This window comes from Hirundo rustica, chromosome 4 (assembly GCF_015227805.2).
Source record: "Hirundo rustica isolate bHirRus1 chromosome 4, bHirRus1.pri.v3, whole genome shotgun sequence".
Classification (NCBI taxonomy): domain Eukaryota; kingdom Metazoa; phylum Chordata; class Aves; order Passeriformes; family Hirundinidae; genus Hirundo; species Hirundo rustica.
In genome coordinates this window covers 29,985,858-30,011,055 of record NC_053453.1, presented here as the reverse complement: position 1 = coordinate 30,011,055, position 25,198 = coordinate 29,985,858, and the positions used below count along the sequence as shown (strand labels likewise).

The 25,198-nt window shown below is 35.4% G+C and overlaps 1 protein-coding gene across 1 annotated transcript in view; it reads left to right on the top strand.

The window, feature by feature from the left end:
• The window catches only part of ADAMTS20 (ADAM metallopeptidase with thrombospondin type 1 motif 20), an 88,209-nt gene that overhangs the window by 22,555 nt on the left and 40,456 nt on the right, over positions 1-25,198 (top strand). The window contains exons 5-16 of the mRNA XM_040063046.1: positions 5,188-5,271; positions 5,981-6,105; positions 6,926-6,966; positions 7,278-7,383; positions 8,470-8,616; positions 9,369-9,510; positions 10,798-10,902; positions 17,828-17,973; positions 19,351-19,532; positions 19,629-19,765; positions 20,892-21,009; positions 24,565-24,660. Of these exons, the coding sequence (XP_039918980.1) occupies positions 5,188-5,271; positions 5,981-6,105; positions 6,926-6,966; positions 7,278-7,383; positions 8,470-8,616; positions 9,369-9,510; positions 10,798-10,902; positions 17,828-17,973; positions 19,351-19,532; positions 19,629-19,765; positions 20,892-21,009; positions 24,565-24,660 (1,429 nt within the window). The remainder of the gene's footprint in view (positions 1-5,187; positions 5,272-5,980; positions 6,106-6,925; positions 6,967-7,277; positions 7,384-8,469; positions 8,617-9,368; positions 9,511-10,797; positions 10,903-17,827; positions 17,974-19,350; positions 19,533-19,628; positions 19,766-20,891; positions 21,010-24,564; positions 24,661-25,198) is intronic.

Here is a 25,198-nt window from a genome sequence, read left to right as displayed (position 1 = left end):
GTGGCAGTACGAGAAGCAGGAAAGACTTTGGCTCTGTGTAAGCTCTGCTCAGCAATAACAAAAACATCTCTGTATTATCAACCCTGTGGTCAGTAAAAATCCAAAACACAGCCACATAACAGCCACTGTGAAGACAATTAGTTCTACCCTAGCCGAAACCAACACAAAAGGCAACTCAGTTTTTAAAGGGGGCTTTTAGGGGGTTTAACCTATTTTCTTTCCTTTTGCCTCCACGAAAGCACTCCACTAGATGACTGACAAGTCGAACCTCTACTTGGTTAACAGAGGGGATAGTAGATTGAACAGGACTTGGGTGAGGGAGCAGTAGATGACCTAAAATTTACAGGGGGGAAAAATGGTAAGTCTGAGGCATAGGTATTCTTGTGCAAGTTTGCATAAGGCATTTTTGTTGCCACTAGGTCCACTTGCGAAAAGCCAGTTTTGTACTGAAATATGCGTGCAACAGAATAGGAATAGTGCCAACAGAAATAACACGGCTCTTTCTCTTTTGCTGAAGCAGTAACTTCTCATATATCTCATGACTTCAGACAAGTTTTGGTCTTAAGAAATATATGATGGAATGACACTGGAAAAGGTGAAGGAGAAATCTCCCAGATCCTGGATATCTTACATGCTTTCAGCACTACAGTGCTACATAAGAGATTTTGGAGCCTTTAAAAGACATACAAACTATGAGGTGATACCGTGTTTCTTTCAGGAGACATGAATGTTTGTATTTTCTTGGTACTATGGTTGTGTGTAACAGACAAGAGGAAAGAAAAAGAGGTCTCGTGATGCAATGTTTAGGGGGAATTATAGGAAGGGAAAAAAGGAGCTGAACAAGATATATGCAACTGGATTTGGATAAATAATTTACTTACCTTCCAGCCTCTAGGTGTACTTTTTTATGAGCACCTTTTCTAAATAGAGCATTTTGCCACTATTCACAGTCACACTTTCATGGACAGTTGCAACAGGGTTGTCAAGAGAAACTAAACTTCGTCGCAAAGTTGCTTCCAGTCAACCGGCAGCCACAGCTGTCTGACTTAATCTGTCAAAATTCCATGAAAATAAAAGCTGCGATCCTTCCACCAAAGTGTAACTGGTTTCATTTATATAATTTTTTTCCCATTCTTTGTTGCCTCTGGTGTGGAGACTGGTTTCAAGAGTTTGAAAAAACTAATTTCACATTATCTTGGCTATTACCTCCTACTTCTCTGAAGCCTGTATTTAGATCACTGTAAAGCAAGTAGATCTGGAAATTGTAAGGAAATGGTGTAGTCTATTAAATTCCTAACCCCTTTCATCATTCTTTTTCATGAATGCGTCCAATAAGGATGATTGAGAGATGTATCCTTAGAATACAGGAGCAGGGAGTACTTAACCTTCTTAATTTTTTTTCACTAAAAATAAGTATTTTATATTCCAGAGCTTTGATAGTTCCCTGCATCATTATACCATTCAAAGTTTCAGTGGATTATTTTGGTCTGCCTAGTGCCTCAGGTAAATCTTCTGGTTTGATTTGTGGTTATCAGTTTTCAGGACTTTTCCCTTCATATGTGTTCAACCATGCTGAGAATGTATACTGAACTTTACTGGTAAGGGCATCTTCTTATCAGCATCCAACCTTGCTCTTTGATCTTTTGAAAGCAGTAGTAATAACTAAATGTTTGGAGGTCATGAAAGTGCTCAGGAGGCAAGGGATCCAGAGTTTGACTCAAAGATAGGGTTAATGAGGGCAGTGTTATTTTACATATAGCATGAACTTACTTGGTCTCATAATGGAAATAGGTATGTTTCAGATTTTGGCAGGAACTGCTAACCTCTGGCATCTACATGACATTATTTCAGTCCTCAGCTATTCTCCAGAGAGATAACCAGTACATAATTCAGATGGTGCATAGATACAGTGTTGAAAGTCCTGCCACAGATTCTCTTCAGGAATGCAATGAGATATTTTTCTCTCATATACTTACTCAGTCTAATGCATCTGCTCTGAGGTATGAGTAACTATTTTTGTGTTTTGAAGATACACTTTTGATCAAATATTTTAAATTGACTTTAGGTCATCAGGCAGGAAGGAGGACCCTTGACTCTGTGTTTTGTGTTGGTTTCTTTGCCTCTTCTATGTTTCCAGATTTTGTTAGCAGGGTAACCTTGACAGAAAGCACTTGCACAGCAGTAAAAGGTTTTTTTTTTTTCCCAAGGAACTATTAGTGTGTATGAGGGAACATCTATAAACTACAGTATATGTACTGCTACAACCATGAGCAAGAACTGCTAAGTTTTAGTTACAAGAAGGCTTCAGCCTCACCTCCTTGCCTGGATTATTCTAATCACCCAGGAGCAGAAATTATCTCTACTATGGCAGAGGAGGAATTTGGGAAACTTAAGGCTAATTTTGCACAGAAAGTTGAAAGTCACAGTTTAGGCAGTCAGGCATTATTTGGTTTCAGTTGAACCTAGTTAACTGTCCCATTCAGTTCTCAGTCCCTTTGTCTATTCTACCTGATATATATCGCCTTAGAGTACTGGACAACCCATGTATTGGTTTTTGTTGGTTGTGTCACTCCCTCAGATGACCTGCATGATCTTTACTTGGCAGCCAGTGAAACTCTGGTTCCTGAGTTTCAGAGCTTTCTGGTCCAAACCCAGACATAAATTAGACTGATTAACTAATTAATTAAGAGATGTTTCTGGCTAATCTAGTGGCATTCTGTGATGGAGTAACTGCATCAGGGGCAAGGAAAGAGCTCTGCCTGGTCATCTCTGAAGCCTTTGATACAGCTCCCCACTACAATCTGGCCAGTAAATTGGAAAGATATGGATTTGATGCATGGACTGTTAGATGGATAAGGAATTGACTGGATGGCCAGAGAGAGTTATCATCAATGGCTCAATGTCCAAACAGAAACCAGTAAGGAGTGGTGTCCCTCAAGGGTCCGTATTGGAACCAACACTTTAGTATCTTCATCAGTGACACTGACAGTGTGATTGTGAGCACCCTCAGCAAGTTTTCAGATGACACCAAGTTCAGTGGTTCAGTTGAGTTGCTTGAGAGAAGGGATGCCATCCAGAGTTATTGAGAGGCTTGAGGAGTGGGCCTATGTGAATCTCATGAAGGTCTACAAGGCCAAGTGCCACAACCATGTCCAGTGAAAGAAGTCTGTGTTAATGCTATACACATTTAATCTTCTTGTATAGGTTTATGCTGTAACAAATTCTCAGATGTAAGTGCCTCTTATATCAGCTTAAAAATGGTATTAGAATCAATCCTTGGAAAAAGTGCCTTCCAATCCTCAGAATAAGCCAAAGATCTTCACAGATCTCATTTCACATTCCTCTCTGACATAATGTTGGAATGCCATATAAACCCATATTCTGTTTCTTCTTCGCTGAAGAGGAATAAAACTTGAAAGGGCTGGGCTGGAATTAATCTGCCTTAGCCTCATACATCTGAAAATTAGACATCTTGTCTCCTTCCATAGTAAAGGGATGAAGAAGTGAAATAGCTGCTCTTCCTGTCTTGTATGAAAATATGTTTAAATACATATTTCTAGACAGTCATGTCTACAGAACAGTTCATCTCTTCTCCTTCTCAATTCACCATTGATGGAATTTGCTCCCTATTAGTTCCATGAGTTAAGATGGATGTGGTAATTGTGTTATTGTAAGACAGCAGTTCCTGCAGGAACATGCCTTGACTGTGGGGAGGATAAATATCCAGAAATATCCTTTCTAAGTTTATCAAAGTGGACCTCAAAGTATAGAACACATTATGAGCTTGATGGTGGTAAAGTAATTTTGATAATAGAAAAATGGTAGTTTATTCCAGTCAAATTCTGCCTAAATTGTGCTTGAGCATTTCAGATACCTTTTGTAAAGGCTTCTGAGCTTGTCCATGCCCAGTGGATTCAGCACTTCAGTGTGTATTTGAGAGATGTTCCTTATTCCCACCTAAGAATAATTGGATACTTGCTAGTTAGTAACCAAGAAAGGAGTTCATATGGAAAGAAGCAAACAATAGCTGTACTCTGAAATGTGTTCTCCACATGGGCTCTGAAGCTCTGGCTCCTCCTCTGCTCTCATTAAATCCTCTACTTCCAGCTTGTTTGTCAACAAAGGAATGAAGGGCAGTGCTGCATATTGTATTCTTTCCAGTATAGAGAAAGGTGGGGCATGAGTTGGGAGCCAGAGCTCTGTCAATTCTAAGTTTTAGTAGCATTACTTGACCTCAGGTAAATGGAATTTATATACTGCAAGGCTGTGGTTTCACAAGCAATTTGAGCCAGTCCAAATGGCTCAAAAGACTTCTGAAATAAGTCTGTTCTCCTTCCCCTTTCCCTCTGTCAACACTTGTGCTGGAGACTGCACCAGAAACAAGAGCATATTGACCAGTATAATGTGATTTTAAAAAAATAGTTTTGCAGCTGGATCAGTTTCTTGATCATTTTCGTAGCCTTGCAGCCTTAGCACAAGCTTGAAGGGAGGAAAGGCAGTACTTCTGTGTTTGGTGACAACTCTTGTTTACATTAGGCTACTGCTTTAATTCAGAATTCACATGAATGAGATATCTGAAGTTGTTACTTGTAAAGTATAAACATTTTTACTGCTTTTATGAAAAATAACTTTCAAAGTAGTTCACTTTGGTGTATGGAATTGACTCATGATTTTTACTATAAAAATTTTATGACTGTGGAAAGATGCATGTATTTTCAATATGGTTTTACAACTCAGTCCAGCTTCCATTAAAAGCAAGGTAAAAACTTAATTGTTCAAAGCTGCTTTTTAAAACTCTCTAATATTTCAGGTATTGATTCTAAAAATCATCTATATAAAGCAGCTTATGCCTCACAGTCAAAGTAACATTACATTTTTCCTTTCTTCAATCTCAATAAACTGTATAATAAGTGTACGTTTTACATTAGCATATCAACATGGTGTCTGTTTGGAAAATATAGAATTGAAGATATTCAGATATTAAAAGCTGAGAAACTTTTTTTTTTTTTTTTTTTTTTTTTTTTTTTTTTTTTTTTGGTCATCGTGTCCTTGGGTAGAAGGTACAGTTGGATGCATGAGATACCTGTTGTATAGTGGCCTGGTTTTCTTTGGTAATTTGTTTGTTTCATTAAGAGAGATAGTTTATCAGGTGAGTTTAATACTCTAATCTTCTTTTTTTCTCTTTAGGTTGCAGCAATATATAAAGATTCAACTATTGGAAATCTTATAAATATAGTTATTGTCAAATTAATTGTAATTCACAATGAACAGGTAAGAAAAAGAAATATTTAAAAGATTCATTCTTATATACGAAACAAAATGCGTGAATTTGTGTTGTAATTACAAAATTTATATTTTTCTAGTTTAAATCTAAAATGCTTTCTTAAACAATGCAATTTTGTTTTAAAATAGGAAACAATACGACAAATGCAAGGTGAATTTCAGGGTCTGTATTTAATGCTTCTATTTTCCTGTCTCTGTATTAACGTGTGCAGTTGACCTATACTGACATAAAATCAGATAGTATATGGAAGCTTATGTGAGAATTATCTGAAGTGTGGTTCTACTCATGGAAACATGGCAGGAAAATGGCAGTTTTTATAGAGGGTTTAGATGGAAGGCTTTCAGCCCTAACAGCTGTAATATTTTAAGACTGTAAGAAATATTTGCTTTTCAAATACACGGATTTCATATTTATTTATCATAAATGTCACTATATTTTTCTAATATTTAACACATGGTAAATGCTCACATACATTGTTTAGAATAATGGGTTCTTGTGACTGATGACTTGTAGCTAAATTCAGATCTGACCCTTCAAACAAATCTGCTGAGGGAATTCTTATGTGGGGTCCTGCTGACTTTCTTTCCATGCGCAAGTCATTACTTTGCAGATTAGCAGCACCAATGACAATGCAGTAAGTGCAAGTGCATGAATATTAAAGCTCTTTTAAAATATTTTTGGCCATTTCTTGCTTAGGAAGGACCAGCTATCACTTTTAATGCAGCTACCACTCTTCGTAATTTTTGCTTATGGCAGCAAGCACAAAACACTTTGGATGATACTCACCCTTCTCATCACGATACTGCTGTTCTCATCACTAGGTACAGTATCCAAACCAGCCACAATACTCAGCTAGGTGAGACAAATGCTTCAGTTTTGTTTTACGGTAGAATCTTTTAACCATTCCACTGACATTGTTCATAGATAAGTGAATAACACTATCTTGCCCTTCCAAAACACTGATTATCAATATGTGAACAATTATTCTGACATTGCTATATTGATAGATAAGCATCTGATGATCCTTCCATTAAAGATGATAGAAATTAGTTAGACCTGAAAGTGCTGCAAGGAAATTGAATCTTCAGCTATACTACCTACCTGTGATAGGGGAGGAGTGTTGTATGTAATAGAGTCACCTGAAGGATGCAGTGACAGATCTGGATAGCCCTTATGTAATCAGAAGTATCAAAATCTTTAAATGTAAAGCATATAAATATTAGTATGTTTTCTTCCTGTACATCAATGACCTCAGTGAGGGTTCTGATGTTCATTCATTGGAAAAGTCTCTTTTTCACTCTTCTTTTTCACTAATTTTCCCCCCGGTGTTCAAGTTTCCAGTATACTGCAAACCACTTGTTTTTCAGCATCATTTCATACTTGATCTACCTTCTGCATTGCAGAGAAAGAATGTAATAAGTTTTTATTCTTTGCATGCTAGATAAAAAGCAGTACTGTGGGCTTACTCTGGTGAATTTAAATTACGTCTTTTCACTAGAATTCAAATTGTTTGAATGGCCTGTAACATTAAAAATTGAGAATCAGATTTTCAATTGCTGTAAGTAGTATAGCAACAGTGAAATACTTTTAAAGTATTGTTTTATATGCTGTAATGTTTTGAAATAAATCTTTTCTTTCAAGGGAAGATATCTGCAGAGCTAGAGAGAAGTGTGATACTCTTGGTGAGTTACTCTTTTTTCATCAGTATGATTTTGTATATGAGAATATCAGTGTGAGGAGAAAAATATTTGTTAGCAATAAGTCAAAAAATAGATAAAAAATTCAAGCCACACAGACAAAAATAATGGTTTCACATTTCTTGTTGCTATTCTCTCCTGGCATGTACTTCAGTGCAAGGTAGTTTTTCGTTTTGTGTAAACTTGCTGCACATTTGAGGCACTTCTGACTTGAGTGCCATAGCATTCACTGTAATACATGGCAGTAGGTGAAAATTCATTCTCTTAAGTTTTTATTTAAGGATTCAATTTTGCAGGTTTAGCAGAGCTAGGTACAATGTGCGACCCACTACGCAGTTGTTCTGTAAGTGAAGAAAATGGATTGAGTGCTGCTTTTACTATAGCACATGAGCTTGGACATGTGTAAGTACTGATTTCCTGGCAAGTAATTTTGTTTTTTTAATTTCCTTTTCAATATGACCAGCCCAAAGGTGGGCTTTGCATTTCTAAGAGGGTGTAGTCTGATATGTCCTTTTAGAAAAGTCATTATTTTTGCCCCTTGCAGTGGGCCAGGTAAAGAAATTGTGAATTTTATAACTTGGTTGGTATCCTGAATTTTAGGGAAAACTATCCAAAGGGATAAATTTTGTCCTTTTGTTATATGAAATGGTTGGGACACGGCACATACCCTAGGCTGTGCAATATAGTCCTGTTAACACTAAGTGTATTCTAGCCCTGTTAGGAATTTACCTTTAAGAAAAGACAATTGTTAATATAACACAGAAATATTCTTCCTTGTGTTTGCTCCTTTCAGAATACAGTAGAGTAACACAAAGAGAAATACTTTACACTGAAAAATAAGAGGAGATGACAGCATTTTATTTTATGAAGCATACCTCATCAGTGATGGCAGAAAGGTGCCATACTCTAGCTCCATGAGCATGCCACAGTGTAGGTAACGACGACGTTACAGAGCTCAGTAGCTAGCTTGTTCATTTTCATGTCCCTGCAAGGCCCCTTAGACACATGCTATTTGTCTTGGTACTTGAACTGAGGTAGTAGAATAAGACGTGCTAGTTGAATTAAGTATGATATTGATGTGCTCTGCAGTTTCTGTTACTGAATAGTTAGAGTTATGATCTGAGTATTGGGGTTGCATGCTGTGGGCAAACCAGCCACGGTCTGTTTATTCAGCTGAGGAAATGGGTAGTGTCATTTAAAGTGGCACACTCCTAAAACACTGGAATTTTTCTGGTAAGCTGAAAGATTATATTAATTGTAAAGTTCTTCCTGTATCCACCACTGTATAACTAGGAGCATTTGGATAAGGGAATAGTTATGTAAGGCACTTTAAAGATACCTATTGCCAAAAGGTCAGATAGGTGTATTGAGTCCCATTCAGTTTTAAGACATTTTCAAACTCATAACTCAAGCATTTGCTTCTACAGCATAGAGAGTTTCAGTTAATTATTTCTGAATTTGTTTTGGTTTATCTGTTTTGCTTTTTAGGTTCAATGTACCTCATGATGATAGTTATAAATGTAAAGAAGCTGGAATTAAACACCAATATCATGTGATGGCTCCAACTTTAAATTATCATACAAGTCCATGGACCTGGTCAAAATGCAGTCAAAAATACATCACTGAATTTCTCGAGTGAGTGTCAATATAATGCTATGGTTTGGACTGTTTTTTTTGTTATGTTTTGGTGTGTTTTTTTTGTTGTTGTTGTTTTGTTGTTTTTTTTTTTTTTGTGTGTGTGTGTTTGTGTGTTTGTGTTTTTGTTTGTTTTTATTTTTAATTTTAATTATAATTTTTAAAGTTTGTTTGTTTGTTTGTTTCTGTTACCAATTTAATTTATTTCTGAGAAGTATTATAAAGGTATTGCTTAAATATGGTTTTTGCATTTTCTTTGGTTTAACAACTGACTTGTAGGGCCTTAGTCCTCCAGAAAAACACATGTATTTAACTTTTTCTGTGAATTACGATTTCATTAAAGTTGCACTGAACATGCAAAGCTTAGAAGATTTTTTTTTAATGTAGTGGTATTGTTTATTGAAAATACCTTTAATAGGTTAGATTATGCACCCTTTATTTTCTAAAGTTTTTACATTAAAAATAAACAATGGTTTTAATTTAGGCAGTACCATTTTTTCCACCTTTTTAAGAAAATAGAAAAAAAACCCACTTAATTTTGTTTGGTAGATCAAAATGCAAAATACAAAAAAGGAAAATCAAGTGACCTGTTACATTTCATTATTCAATAATTCAGTTAAAGTCCTTATATAGGGAAGTAGGCATGCAAACCCTTAACTCCACTGAGATATGCATGTGTAATTGTGAGAATAGTGAGAAGGTTCCCAATGAACTGAGTGATTGATTCACATTTTGTTCTTGTTTTACAACAGTACTGGTTATGGTGAATGCCTCCTAGACAAACCTAGTGGAGGAACATATGATCTTTCCTCTCAGCTGCCTGGGTCGATGTATGACGTCAACAAGCAGTGTGAGCTTACGTTTGGTACTGGCTCACAAGTATGCCCTTACCTGGTGAGTGAAAACCAGACAAAGTCATGCTTAATCTATACTAAAAAATTACTGAAAATTACTGGTTTGGGAATAATTTTTTCCTGAAATAAGTAAAATTCTGGGTTACATTGTTTTGAAGTGGAAGACTTCAGTAGACAGGATTGCAATTTCACATGTGAGAAATCAATAGCTATAGAAAGTAGGTTGCATTCATTTTGATTTCCATAGCTGTGAATGTGATAATTCTTTTAAAATATCTAAAGCTGCATAAACTAAGGTGTCCTGCAACAACTTAAAGGGATTTATTTCAGCACTTCCTGCAAATGTTTTCACAGTATAGGACATATCTTATATTTGCACACTTTTCTTCTCTGCTTATTTTAATACTTGTTAGAGACTTTTAACTTAAAAATAAATTATCTCAAACATTTTTTCTAAATGTTTGTTCCAAAATGTAGATTCCCTCTACTTTTTCAAAGTAAAAAAATATTTTCATGCCTGACAGAGTGCATATTTTGTATGCAAAACTGAGATATGGAAATACAATTTGACCAGATTAGTACTGAAATTTTGTATTTTGAGAACTTAATGTAATTGCAATATAAACACAAATACAACATTATGACTTTATTCACTGCTGACAGGATTAAATGTAGAGTTTGATTTTGGACCAGTTTGTAAAATTCCACTACCAGTATTGTATGTCTTGTTGGAAGTGTTTAAAGAAGAGCATTTAAGATTCAGACTGAATTAAGTGGATATTTTTGGTGAGGTAAAATGTTGTTTAAAAGGAATTAGGCTTTCTGAAAAATATTAAAGAAAAGGAAAAGGAGGCTTCAAACACCTGAAGATGGTGTTACTGAAGACTGCTTTGTAAATTTTGTAATCCATAAGGGTTATTTGTCTGTTAAGAGTCTTTTAGTATTTTGAAAATGAGGCTTTCTGCTTAATGTTCTAGTCAGTACATTTAATCCCTGTTCAATTCTCTTACAGTCTTTTTCTGGGGGATTATATGGAAACTGTGCTGCATAGTATTAACCATAACATCTTATATATTTTTAAATAAAATTTTCCACTGAGGTAGAAAATGAAGTTATCTATTAATCTGATGGGATCAGTTTTAGATATTCCACATTCCTGCCTGGCTTTAAGCAAAATCTCTTTTGGTTTTGTGGGGTTTTATCTGTGAAAAATGGTAGCACAATAGCAAACACTAAGCCTGCACAGTGTGAGAAAATAAAAATAATCACAGTTAATGTCTAAAATGTTATTGTAGGTGCAACAAAAGTAATCTGGTTTTCTTTTTAGAAACAATGCAAACGCTTATGGTGCACGAGCACAGAAGGTGTTCACAAGGGTTGTCGTACTCAGCACATGCCTTTGGCTGATGGAACAGTTTGTGGTGTAGGAATGGTAAGCCTTGGTTTTTTTCTTTGTACTTGCAACTTTGGATGTAGGTTAGAAGGATCAGTGTTTGCTGTGTGGCAATACCATGCCTATAGAATACTGGTTCTGTGAAAATTGTCCACCTGACTATACCTGCAGTTTCTCTTAGTTCTATCATCTTGTGACATAAAAACCCACAGTTTGTCTGTTCAGAGTAATCATTAAAGTTTACACATATCACACTGGTTAAAAATAGGTGAAAGAAGTCAGGGAAAAGTTGACATCTTTCTTTCTGTTTGAAACGTTCAGCTCATGCATAATAAGTTGGTTTTTTTCCTGATCAGTAGTGTCCAAAGTAGAATTATCTGAAATATGACATCCCTAAAGTGTGTTTCCTCCAGTTCATCTTATTGAGGCTGTTTGTTGAATGAGAACAAATTAAGTATGAGTCACTTAGGTACAGGTATGTGCTTTTTTGTAAAGAGGGAGTCTTTTGCATTAGCATCTGGCCTCAGTAATTATTTGTATCTGCATTGTATCTGTTTCAGAGAAAATACTAAATCATGTATCAATACCTCTTCACCCACTCCAGAAAGTGCCTTAAGCACACATAACTTGCGTTCAATTTCTGTCTTTACTTTTGTAACATAATTCAGGATACTTGGGTCTGTTCAGTGCTAAAAACAGGGTCTCTCTCTCTCCTCATTCATACCCCAATGTGTAAGACTGCCTGTCTGCTTGAAGTGTGGATTGAATGCTTCGACAGATTTAAAAAAAAAAAAAAAAAAAAAAAAAAAAAAAAAAAAAAAAAAAAAAAAAAAAAAAAAAAAAAAAAATTAGAAACTGTGTTTCCTATATTCTGCTCATTGGTTTATTTGGTAAAGAGTTTTTGGGTGATAAGGATGCCACTCACTGCTCCCTCATTTGCAAGTCTTTGAATGCAGATCCTGATCTGTAAACTTGGACAATATAGCCTCTCTTGGGCTGTCCATAAGGGTCGTAAATATCTAATTAGTAGATATAGTCAAGGCACTTACAGAGCCTTGAAAGAAACAGAAGTAGTGGTGGAGGCCAGTTGTATCCAGTTTCCAGTGAAGATCTGAGGCTTTTAGTTTTGGATTTTTATGTAGTTTGAGAGGTGAACAGAAATTAGGTGCTTAAGTTCTTTACTGGTCTAGTATTTGGCTTCCTCATGTCTCACTTTACCATCAGAAAGTGGTTTTTTACTTGTCAGGATGTTGTGAGAATAAATATTTTTGAGATTTTTTTACATGGTCAGGTATGACTGATTATCTTAATTGTGGGTGGTTTATTATGTTGAGCTGCTTTTATATAGTGGTGTGCTTTGGCACCTTCAGGAGCTGTGGGAACAATGTTAATTAAAAAAAATTAATTCTATATGTTCAAAAATTATTAAAAACTCTAATTTAATTTCTCTGGGTATTAGGCTGCTACATTTCACTCAGTTATTTCTAAATTTCCCCCAATAACTTTTAATCTTTAAAGATTCTATGTTTGGTAAGGCAATATTAGCGAGGAATTTGGAAATAATGTCTTGATGGATAACAAGTGTAGTGGGTAAACTGTCTCAAATTGCTTCTTTCTGTCTTGCAAGATTAGAAAAAGCTACGTGAAGGCCGTATTGGAAGCTTTGCTTGATTATAGCCTATGCATGCCATTGGTGTTACTGTGTTTAACCCATTTTTCAGTCGGTCATTCATCAGAAAGGAAGTTCATCTTTTATGTAGACTTCATTTGTAATCTTCAGTTAAATTGACTCTAATTTGCCAACATCAGAGGATTTCTTTTATATAGGAATACAAAAACCTATTTTATGTAATTAGTGTAGTGGAACCATTTTTCTTTAGGAAGTAAGGAGCTAATTACAGTCATTACCTCTGAAAGATGTAAGAAAGAACAGCAATTAATTAATCTGACAAATTGTCATCTGTTCCTGACTAAGGGACAGTTCTTCTCAAGCTCAGACTGCAAGTTGCTGCTGATGTTAATTGGCATAAGACATGATGACTATTAATTGTAATTAATATTTTCCAGCAAGCTAAATTGATTTATATTTGGTATTTATAACATTGCTGCTGTGATGAATACAGAAAAGACCCACTTAAGGCATTTGTTATTTTAGTATCAATTTTTAAGCTCAGATTTCAAATGCCACGTCATACTGGATCTTGCTCTATGGACTGCTCTAACAACTGGATTTAGTGAAGCACATCTGAGTCAAAAAAACCCCCACCTCCAAAGAAGGAAAGTTGTTGAAAATACCACCTATCTTCCAGGAGTGACATTCTTAGAACAAGTCTTTATTGCTATGAAAATAACAGTAAAAATACCCAATAATGTGTGTCTATTATTATTATTATTATTATTTTGAGGCACTCCAAAAGGTTGCACTCTGATCCTTCCTGGATTCCTGAGGAATACAGAAATATGCCCATATTCTCTTGATTCCTTGAGCATTGGAATGGAGAGGTGGGAGGTAGCTAAATGATTTTGACCCAAACTTTTTTATGTCCTGGGGTTATCCCAGTGCTCTACATAATGGCAGTTTGCTACTTAAACACTGAAAAACAACAATTGTCACTGAAGTTTGGAAAAACCTCTTTAACAGCAAGAAGCAATTCACGTGATACAAGTAACTGTTGAATTGTAAAGCATGTGCCTTTTTGTGTTTTAGAGAAATGTTAGTTCTATTCACTGTAGATTTGTAATGCATATTGAGCTAGCATCTAAAAATATTCAGAATAGCTATCAGGTAAATTAAGATTTCATCCTAGTCCTTTTGGCATAAAAGACAGGGATACAGGGACGACAGAGAATGGGGATGCAGAGCAAGAAAGAGTTGCTTTGAACAATAAAAGAAATACCCATCTAATTCTGAAGTATGTTTGCTGTTCTTCACTTGTAGCTAGTACCCAATTATTGATTACTATTAAATTTGTTACATAGGTTGACTACCTCATGAATGTAATACATGAAGATATTGAATCTGAAAGAACAAATCATTTTATGTGTGTATATGTAAAGTATAAAAAAATCAGGTGGATTTTATCAGAGCTGGGGATAGGGGAATATGTTAACCATCTGGAAAGCAGCAGCAGATCTTTTGAACTGTAAGAACAGAGTAAAGTATGGGTTCAAACCATAAATTTTTTCTGTAAACCGTGATTTCTGTGAAATATTTTTCTATGAGCTATAATTTCAGAAAATTTAGACGTTTTAAGGGAGATATAAAGTTCACAGATTTTTTGCAAGAAAAAAACCTGAAAATATTGAAAAAATTCAAATAGTGTGGGTTTTGTAGACTATATTAACTATATTAACTATATTATAGTAGACTATATTAACTATATTATAAACTATATTAATAGTTTGAGTAATAAATGTGAACTCTTCTGAGAATCCCTGCCACAGAGATAAAGACCTGAGATGCTGTGGACATCTTCAGTTAGACATCTTTCCAAACTCCATTTCTTCTGCCTTATATGCTAATTTTAGTAACTGCTCTGGCTTAGCTCCTTTTGTGTGCCTTAGGGTCCTACTTCTCCTCTTGGTGGGCTTGATTTCAGAGGAGCTCTAGTCCTGTTCTGCATGCATCTACCACTCTCCTGGTGTCAAAGCTGGGCGTAGCCTGTCAATGCTTTAATAATTTCTTTCAAGGTTGCTTTCCTGGAAATTTAGCAAGTTCAGTAAGAGGTAAATTGGAAGCTCTCAAAATCAATTTATCAAGTCATAGGTTAATCCATAGGAAAGAATTGAAGTGCTTATTATAAGGAGATTATTAATAAAAACAAATTTGGGTACCCATACATTTATTGATTACAAATTTGAAGCATTTCTAGGTTTTTTTGGCAGAATATCAAGTGTTGATCTTGACTAGAGCAGCCTTGCCACTTGCTGCAATCTGTATGTTTGGAATTGTGTCTGATACCCACTTTACATGATGCATGTGCTATATTTGCCGTTAAAAAAAAACATAGAGAAAATTGTTAGCAATTATATTTAGGTTTATGAAAGTTCTGAATATCATACTATTTTCAGTGAAGCAATGACTCAAGCGAACACAGAGAAACATCTGGAACATGTCTGGTGCTGGAGTTTTCTACTGTGACTTCATCGTGTTGCTTCTGTAGGAATGCAGCAGAATAATAGCTGAGACAAGTTTGTTGAATAAGCCGTTAAAATCCCAGATGTGAGCATATGCTTTGCATTTTTATAGATCAAAATTATACTGTTGTGGGTATAAAATTTCGCTTTGCAACTCTTTTCTTGAATTCTCCCTTCAAGTAATTGTAAAAGTTTTTCTGGATGGAAGAACCTAAATGCTGCATCACTGTCTATTAGAATGCAGTATTCATTTTGTGAAGGAGGATTTAGACTCTTCAGCCTAGAGTGTAAAAAAAATATTTCCTAAGATGCTAAGGACAGCTTTTTGAAAGGCAAGTTCTCAATGTTCCTCATTTACCTTACGCATGGACTATGTAGAGAGTCTGTGATTGCTAGGAATTTGATGTTAGGTACCAGAAGGTTCGGCTGTAAAGGCCATCTTGGAAAAAAAAAATACAAAAGCACTCCAGTGAGAATTCATATGCAGTGACATAATGGTGGCTTTTTGGTTTTAACTTAAAACATTAGTTTTAGTGTTAAGTGATGATCTGGCTAATTGACTGGATTGTTTACACAGTTCTATGCCAAGATCTAGCTTTTGTTCTGAATTTGCTTTGGGTTTGAGAATCACCTGGAATGATCATATTCATAGGGGAAGGCACTCAGAGCTTAAAAGAAATGGTCTATATGCAAGAGTTGGTATGACAAGGAATTCATGCAGGCAGGCAATTTTATCAAGTTGGATTAGGAACTCAGTCAGAAGCCTGAAAAGAGAACCTGATTCTGTGACAAATTCCTATTTTGAGAACAAAATGGTTGATAGCATGTGAATATAAGTATCGATATAACACATGCATATACTAATTAGAAAAAAAATGTATCTAGGAGTTATTTTAGGCAGTAATAAAACCACTGAACACATTTTCATGCCAGTCATCTATATTCAGAAAGACTGCACACAATTTTTGTGTTTTGTGTGTTCAGCTAAGCTGGTTTCTTCATAGTTTCTACAATAAATTTGTAATAAATCTTAAGAAATTCTATGTAATGTTTAAATTAATTGTAAAAGAAGGTTTAGTACTTGTCTTATTATTTAATCTTTTGTGTATCAGAGGCTCTTAAATTGTTTTCTGTGCCAGAGACTTTATTTATCAAAATCTTTTTAGAGTTTAAAGTGATTTGAGGCTGTTTTTTCTTGCAGAGAGGCAAAGCCTAGGCCTCAAAAATAACGAGTAGCTGAGTTGATATATCCTGTTCCAGTGACTGATCTATATACTGTATTTACTGCAGAGAAAGATGGAATGAGCCACACCCTGTCAATCTGACCAGCAGAATCCCTTCTGACAACAAACCTAATTAATGGATAGTCTAATCCTGAGTCTGCAAACAGGCATCTAAAATAAGTAATTCTCTCTATTATGTATGAGCACTGACCCCATGTATTCAGTCCTGGCTGGTGTCCTGTCTCCAGATGAGGGCAGTCTTTGATGCCGCAGAAGGTGTTTGAAGTCAAGGATAAGTTGACACGTTTTCCACGTAGAAGTCAGCAGGACTGAAACACAGTGCTGAAATTATAGTATCTCATAAACATTCTACTTAGTATGTTGTCCTAGGGCGACTATTCCACTATGCTGTGATCAAATATACTCCTTGGGATTTTCTAAAGGATACAAGTCAATTAGAATTCCAACTTCCATAAGTCATCAGTAGGATTAGTCCTGGTAATTCCTGCAGATTCTTTGGAAAAAGTCACACATGCACCAATCATAAGATTCTCATTTAGACTTTTTGGTCATGTACTTTTTGAATAACCACTGAAGTAGACACATATTTGCAGGGGATAGTAGATACTTAGAAGCAAGAGATCAATGCTCCTGGGGGGGGGGGGGGGGGGGGGGGGGGGGGGGTGTGAGGGGGGGCGTGGAATTACTTTTTATAAATAATAAATGCTTACAGTTACAGTGTGGTGAAGTCTCATAACTGACACGACCACAACAAAAATAGTCTTGCAGTCTTTGTCATTTCAATAATGTAAATCCCAGCAGATGAAATGAAAATTCTTCCTTTAGGTACTTTTTTAGTAGAAATTCATCATTCTTCACCAAGAATAAGATCTAAAGTAACAGAATAGGCATTGCAATGTAGTATCTTGCTCTAAGAATTATTATTTCTTTACTATTATTTTTTTAAATTTAATTATAAATCTCCAATTTAATGGTATTAGCTTTGTTAAATTAGAAGTAAATAAAATCATAAAATAAAAATAGATTAAAATATTTTTCACCTTTTGTTATAGATGTGAAAGTCTGAGTTCAAGAATGAATCTATAGCATCATCTTGTTTTATATAATCAAGGTCTTAAAAGCTTGTCTGCTTTTCCCAAGCAATCCCACTAGACAGTTAACTTTTGAGATTTTGAAAACACCCTGAATTTCTTGGCGGTTCCTTATAACTTTTCACTTTTTGTATCAGCATGAATCCAAAATTAAACTGAAAAATCTTGTACATGAAAGTTGTAAATCTGTTTTTGAACTTTCTGCATGAAAATGTATCAGAAATTCAAGATCATTTAGAGATATTTGGATAAAGTGACCAGACAGATAAATATTCAATATCCAGTAGATTTCCTAGTGATCAAAGGACTCTAGATAGCATTTTTAATAACTTGACTACTGGGTAAGTTATCTTAAAGGAAATGGAACATTTTAGAAAATATCCAGAACCAGATAAGAGTGGTGAGCGCTTAAATTTTGTTCTTTTTGTGCCTAAAATATACAGTAACCTTTTGCTTGAATTATAAATTTCATTTTGTTTGTCAACTGTGCAGCACTGCCGCCATGGAATTTGTGTGAGCAGAGAAATGGAGCTGCGTCCTGTAGATGGAGAATGGGGACCATGGGGACCTTATAGCTCATGTTCAAGAACTTGTGGAGGTGGAATCAAGAGCACCACCAGGCTGTGTAATAAACCAGAGTATGTTTTTTAATAGTGTTTTACTTTTTTTTAATTATTTGATGTGTTTTGATGTGTTTTACTTTTACATAATGAAGATATTATAAAATTATGGATTGGCTCAAAATAAAATAGAGGTGTTGTGGACTGTGCAAATCACTTTGAAGCACCAATAAAAAATGCTTGTTTCAGCGCTGTTTGGAAAGAGATAAGTTTACAGACTCTAATATCTAAAATAAACTTTTAGATTACTTATGTCTTTCAACAATATTATCCGTTCTTGCAGATGTTTCTAAAAACTTAGTTTGGCACTGTCTTTTTTCTAGGTTTACTGTGACTGTTGAGGTTTCTTTAAACATTAGATGCTTTCTTTGCTGTTCTTACTGCAAAAATAAATATATGCATTCCCTACTAATCTCTTCAGTGAAACACTTGATTTGCTTTGATTTATGCTTTTTCACAGCATCGCCACCAATTAACAACCCACAAGGAGCAGTGACTATAACAGAGGCATTTAAAGCTTACCTTTATAACTAGAAAAGTACATTGAATGAATAATTCCATGTGGGTTTCTGTAATAAAATTCAAGGAGATCTTTAACTTGTCCAAAAGCAGAACCGCAGCTGGTGCCTGAGTAGTTTCAGGGTTTTTCTAGGAAGTCATGTCAGCTTGATGTTATCAATAAGATAAATGAACTTCAATCAAATGGCCCAGGTTATTTTATTTTCTCTGATAAGTAAGAGGCAGTAGACTAGATTGACATTAGATAACACCTCTTTCAGTCTGTAGTGATTGATAGTATTAATATGCTGTTGATTTATTCTTTTTTTCTTCCCCAAGAACATACTAATACTGAATTATTTTGTGTCAGGGTTTATAACTGTTAAAATGTATTTTAGACTTTACAGTAAGTGGGCTATTTTTCACAATTTTCCCTTTTTATTCTTTTGATCCCCAAAGTGAAACCAATAGTAGGACTACAGGAAAGACTGTGCCAGCTCCTAATTGTCTTCTTTCTTTGTCAGTATGTAAAATAATAATTTCAAATTACTGAGGGAGGTGCTGCTTGTGTAAAAATATGACTGTAACCTCAGCTAAATTGATAAAAGCATTAGAATTATTAATGCAAAATAGTTATAGCTGTAAGAGAAATAAAAATAATAATGCATTAATAAATATCTGTAGTGAGATTACCACCTAAGCAGCTGTATTTTACAAGGATTGTGTTTATTTTGGGTGTAATTGAATGCGCAGTAGAAGCTGAGTGTGTGTGTAAGTCAGTTGCACAGCTGACAGATGTGTGAGATTTTCCCTTTTAGATCAGTGGCTGAGACTGCTTTTTGTGGAAGAAAACAATGATTTTAGAAAATTAGTGTCTTACATTTACCTTTTTTTTAGGCCAAAAAATGGAGGAAAGTACTGTGTTGGTCGCAGGATGAAATTTCGGTCATGTAATACTGATTCATGTCCAAAAGGTGAAAAAGATTTTCGGGAGCAACAGTGCTCTGAATTTGATGGCAAACACTTTAATATCAACGGTCTTACCTCTGCTGTTCGCTGGCTTCCAAAATATAGTGGTAGTAAGTAATTACACATCTTTTCAATTAAAACTATGAAAATGTTACTTTAAGTAAAGTTTTAAAACAGACAAGAAACCTCTTGGATTTTCTTTCCAGTTTCTGTGAAAGATCGCTGTAAACTTTTTTGCCGAGTTTCTGGAACAACTTCCTACTATCAGCTGAAGGACAGAGTTGCTGATGGTACTCCCTGTGGAGCAGAAACCAATGACCTTTGTGTTCAAGGCTTATGCAGGGTATTTAAATCTAAACTTATTAATTATTAAAACCAATTTCAACAGGTGGTAAAAGTAGATAGTAAATATTAATACAAATAAACATTACTGAAAATATGATGTTCTGAGTTCACTTAAGCTAGTTTTATTACCAATAAAATTAAAGATCTGGAAATGGAGGCAATTAAGTTAAAAACATATAGTTGAACCTGAAGACCCACAGTCTTGCCTCATTAAGCCTCATATGTAAAAGAGTTTATATTGTTCAAGTGAGCAGTGAGATCCAAAGTGAGCATAAAGAGAGGAAAAAAGCATGCTGTGTGATTATTAGCATTGTATTTCTGCTACTAAAGGAGTAAATAGTAGAAAGTCCAAGGGTAGATAGATTACGTAATTATTACTTTACTGTAAAATCAGGAGGAACTGTGCCTTAAATCAATTCAGCACTCTTTGCTTAGTAGCAGCTATGGCATTGCCATGAGAGTTTGTTAGGAGAAGCAAGATGCTATATTCTAACAATTCAAGATTTTTTGTCAAGCCTTGTTGAGGTTTCGCTGATTGCAGTGAAACTGAGTAAATTCAGAATGAGGAGAAAATATAGCTTTTATTTATATGGTTGAATAAAGAGGAAATGTCAAAGAATTGTCCTGTTTATCATGGTTTAAAAAAAACCCTACAAGTTTAAGTAAAGATACATAAACAAAAATTGTGCTTATGTTAGTTTAACCAGCACAGTCTATGTGTATTTCTTTGCTTCTTTTCATTAATGACAGACTTTAAATGAATTGATGGCCATATATATACATACTGCGTTTAGACTTCCAAGAATTTTAATGTAAATATAAATTAAAATTTAGATATTATGTTGATTTTTTAATACAAAATCTTTATGTACTGTTATGTATTAGGCAGTTCTTGACATATGGAGTGTATTGGGATTGCACCATTCTATCTTGCCCTTGCAGTGCAGAATCCAAATTCATTGATGGCTTTTAATGAATTGCCAAGGAAGACTAGATATATACAGTGAACAACAATATTTTGGGATATCGGGAAGCTTACATTACTTATTTTCATTGTTTTCCATTGGGCTAAGTGACACAGGGCCTTTTTATTTTTGGTTTTGTTTTGTTTTGTTTTCTTGTAGCAAGCAGGCTGTGATCATGTTTTGAATTCGAAGGCAAGGAGAGACAAATGTGGAATCTGTGGTGGTGATAACTCTTCATGTAAGACACTCGCAGGTACTTTCAACAGTGCTCGTTATGGTATGTTTGTTTTGCCTTTTTTTAAATCTCAATGCACACTTCACTATGGCTTAGAAATTATTATTTACATTTAAGGAGGCAAGATTTCAGTGTATGTTCTTTAGGGCCTCTATCTACAAAAAAGATCTTTGATTTTCAGTCACATTCCCTCTCCAGGATGCAGAGACAAACACTATGACATACTAATCCATTCAGGTGAAAAAAAAAGAATCAATCTCCTCAAAGGTCAAAGCCAAAAATAAAATAAATTATGAGAGTAAAAGTACTTTAAAAGGATGAATGCTTCCTGCTTTGTACTTTGCATTCTCTGGTCTGAAACTTTGCAGCTGAAGGGCATATTCCAACGTCTCATTTTGGTTGTGTAAAGAGATAGCAAGAAGTTTCTGTTGTGAGCAGCTGATGAGGTTCCTTTTCTCCTTGAGTGAAAAATACAGCCTGTGAAATGTGAGCCTCCTTCCAGAGAACAGGGGTAACAATATTTACGCTTTTTCCTCCTCATTGACAGGTAGTGAATGAGAAAGTTTTGAATAACCCTGGTATTTCTTATTTATTTGATTTAGTTTCTCTAATAGAGCCACTGATAGTTCTTCTGTATGTAGTCTTTTCTGTGAAGTATGGAGAGACTACTGCACGTGTGTAGCAGTGCAGTTAAGTAGTTAGAGCAAAGAACAGAAGGACAGAAGTCCTCAGGTTAATATCACCCTAGAGGCTCCTTCACTCCACTTCACTGGTTGAAAGAGACCACTGGTTGAAAGAGGTGAAGTGAAAATTATACCTGTAGATGTGCCAAATAGGATCTTCATTGAATAAAGGGACTGTTGTTGAAGAGAAAAGTATGCCAAGTATTGGATTTTATTTTCCCCTGGCAGAAGGCACGCACCCATTGAAAATTACCAAAAAAATTATACAGCTACCCTTCCCATACAAATACATGTATTTTTCTCTCGTGTCTGTCCAAATAAGTTGCTTATAGATAACACATGAATTTTGTTACAAGTCAAGTAAGTGACCATTATATGAAACTGCCATTATGCAAATACGGTCAAGACTGTCACTCTCTCCTTTTTAATGACTTTCCATTGTCACAGACTTATTTGTTTTGAATTGAAGTTGGAGGGGAAAAAATCCCCCAAGTTTTGGGATGAGGAAAATCTCGAGTTATTATTTGGTTTTATAGTTAGTGGAATGTTGTAAATTATGTTCAAATTCTTGAATTATAGCATGTAAGAGATAATACTGAGTTACACCAATGAACAGTATGCTGAACATTTGGGATTATCACGAGGTGTGCTCAAGGAGGAATACAGCCATGCAAGCAAGGAATTGCACTTAGCAGATCATAAAACTCCAGTATCCATGGGAGGTATAAGACATCCCTAGACTAATGACTGAAGGCATTGTCTGAGGAGATACTATTTTCAAAAAAAAATCTGAATTAGGATCGCAAGCTAAGTACGCTGGTATGCACTTGATCTTTTTCTTTTAACTTCATTTAGTTCCCTTTCAAACTGAAATGAGCCATTTTACTAAGGCAGAATTTGGAACTGGCAATAGCAGCCTGTGGTGTGTACTTATATTCATGCACTTATGATGTTGTCAGTAACTGGGTAAACAGTAGTGAAGAAATAATCAAAAATTCATTACAGCAAAATACTAATTTACTTGGCTTCTATTTTAGGAGATGGTAATCTAATTATGTATACATTATTACTATCTTGGCTATTATTGCATAAAATTAGAGTATCTGAGGTTTTCCTGGACCATGGTCATTCTCTGTGTCCTAGTGTGTGATTTATTCTCCTTTTGTATCCTTGACAACATGCTAGGCAATTTTGTTTTAGTTTCCTCCTGTATTTTGTCTTCTTTCATTCTATTACCACAAGGTCTTCAGTGTCTGAGATGAGGGGCTTTTTTAACTGTGTTTTGGTTTTCTTCCCAGTATGTTGAAAGATTGACAAACCGTCATTTTATCCAGTGCATGCATCTTGTCAATTTGTAATTGCAGTGCTGCCCTCAGCTGGTAAATGTGATGAACCTGTAATTAGATTAAATCTTCATTTAAATGCATGGCATAGATTTAATAGATTAAAAGCATTTGGAAGTTAATGAATTATGAAATTTGTCATGGCTTAAGCCCAGCTGGAAACACACAGCCAGTCACTCACTCACTACCTCCCAGTGGAATGGGAGAGAAAACTGGAAGAATAGGAGTGAGAAAATTCAGATGGTTCAGATAGACAGTTTGATAGGTAAAGCAAAAGCTGTGCGCACAAAGCAAAGCAAGAATTGGTTCACTGCTTCCCCTGGGCAGGCAGGTGTCCAGCCAGGAAAGAAGGGCTCTGTCATGTGTAACTGTGAATTAGGAAGACAAATGGCACCACTCTGAACATACCCCCCCTTCCTTCTTTCCTCAGTTTTGTGTGCCCAGCATGAGGCCATATTGTCTGGGATAAGCTGTGGTCAGCTGGGGTCCATATGTATCCCCTCACAACTCCTTGTGCACCCCAGCTTCCTTGCTGGTGGAGTGGGGTGAGAGGCAGAAAAGGCTCTGAAAACGCTGCTTGGCAATAGCTAGAACATCCCTGAATTATCAACATTTTCCAGCACAAATCCAAAAACATCCCCCCCCCACCAGCTAATATGAAGAAAAGTAATTCCATCCCAGTCAAATCCAGTACAAAATGAAAAGGATAGCACCATTTAAATTTTTTACCCACAGAGGTGCATCAACTAAAGCCACAGTAATATTGTTAAACACAGTGAAATAGGTGGAAAAAAAAATCAAAATTGTTATTAATACTTCAGATTACATTTGTATTTATTATTTGTTTCCAATGTTTGCCGTACTCAGTTTTTCTCAGCCATAAGTATCCTTTTGAATTTGTGGTTAGCATCTGTGAGAAGCATGTTTGGATTTTTTAACCTAGGTTTTTGTGCAGTGTGACTTTTTAAAGAAGTAGATCTTGATGCACCTTATTTTGTTACCCAGTGGCAAGGCTACCATAATATTACTTGGAGATATTACAAGAAATGGTGACTCATTTGTGAAGCATTTGTATTTTGAAGAGAGTGAACTCAATATTTTAAGCAGAAGAAGGTAGATCAAGCATGGCTAATTTAACAGCTGTATCTACCTATGCATATGACATGCAACACTTCAATATTTTAGTACTTAAGACTCATTCTTTAGTGTGCTGTCTTGAAATACTCTTGTGAAAGAAAAGCTACCTCAGTCGTGTAAATGGGGACGGAGATGTTTCATGTAAGTGACTTACCCAAATTTCTGTAGAAGTTTAAATTTCGAGCAGTCACACTGTTTCCTGAGTCCCTCTTGATGTAGCTGACTGCTTTTTGGCGTAGTTCTGCTCTCTAAGGATTTTTCTGAGTCAATTGAGCTCATGTTAGGGGTAAAGAATTCACATATCTGAACACAGAACCTAACACGTGAAGGCATCCAGTATTGGTTGTCTCTGGCGCACTGTAGCGTTCTGCAAATGAAAATGGATTTTCATATTTACTAATATTTGACTATTTTTGTACAAAATTAATTTGCAGGTTACAATGTTGTAGTAAATATTCCCAAAGGAGCAACAAACATTGATATTCGACAGCACAGCTACTCAGGGAAACCAGAAGATGACAACTACCTCGGTAAAAGCCTCAGTGTACAACGTTGATGGATAGGTTTTGTGCTTTTGACGGGGATCTGCTCTGGATATATATTATGAGAACTCTGATAAAGGCGTTGGAGAAAATATCTAATTACTTTTTTTATTCATTGGCCTCAGTCTCTCTGCAGATACTAGTTTTAAGAAAACTGTGTAAAAGTGTAAATCAGTGAGATGATAAGGTTTCTAAGAATTATAGCACCTTGCATCATTTTGTCCATTTTTTACTTTGTTGTCACCATGTTAATTGGAATTCCACAAATGAACTCAGGAATAATGCAGATATTTGTTGTTTTAAATCTTGGAAGGATACACTTCACTTATGAACAAAATAGTCTGACCATCAGCAAACTTACCAGTTGTCTTATATATCTCTTTTTCTGTTATGTCTGGGACATAAAGAGTATAAATGTCGTCATATGCTGATAGATTTGCAAGTGTGTGTAGGCAACAAAGAATTCATAAGTACATCGTACCAAAAATCTTGGTTGTTCTATTTCACAGTAGATATATTGCATCTG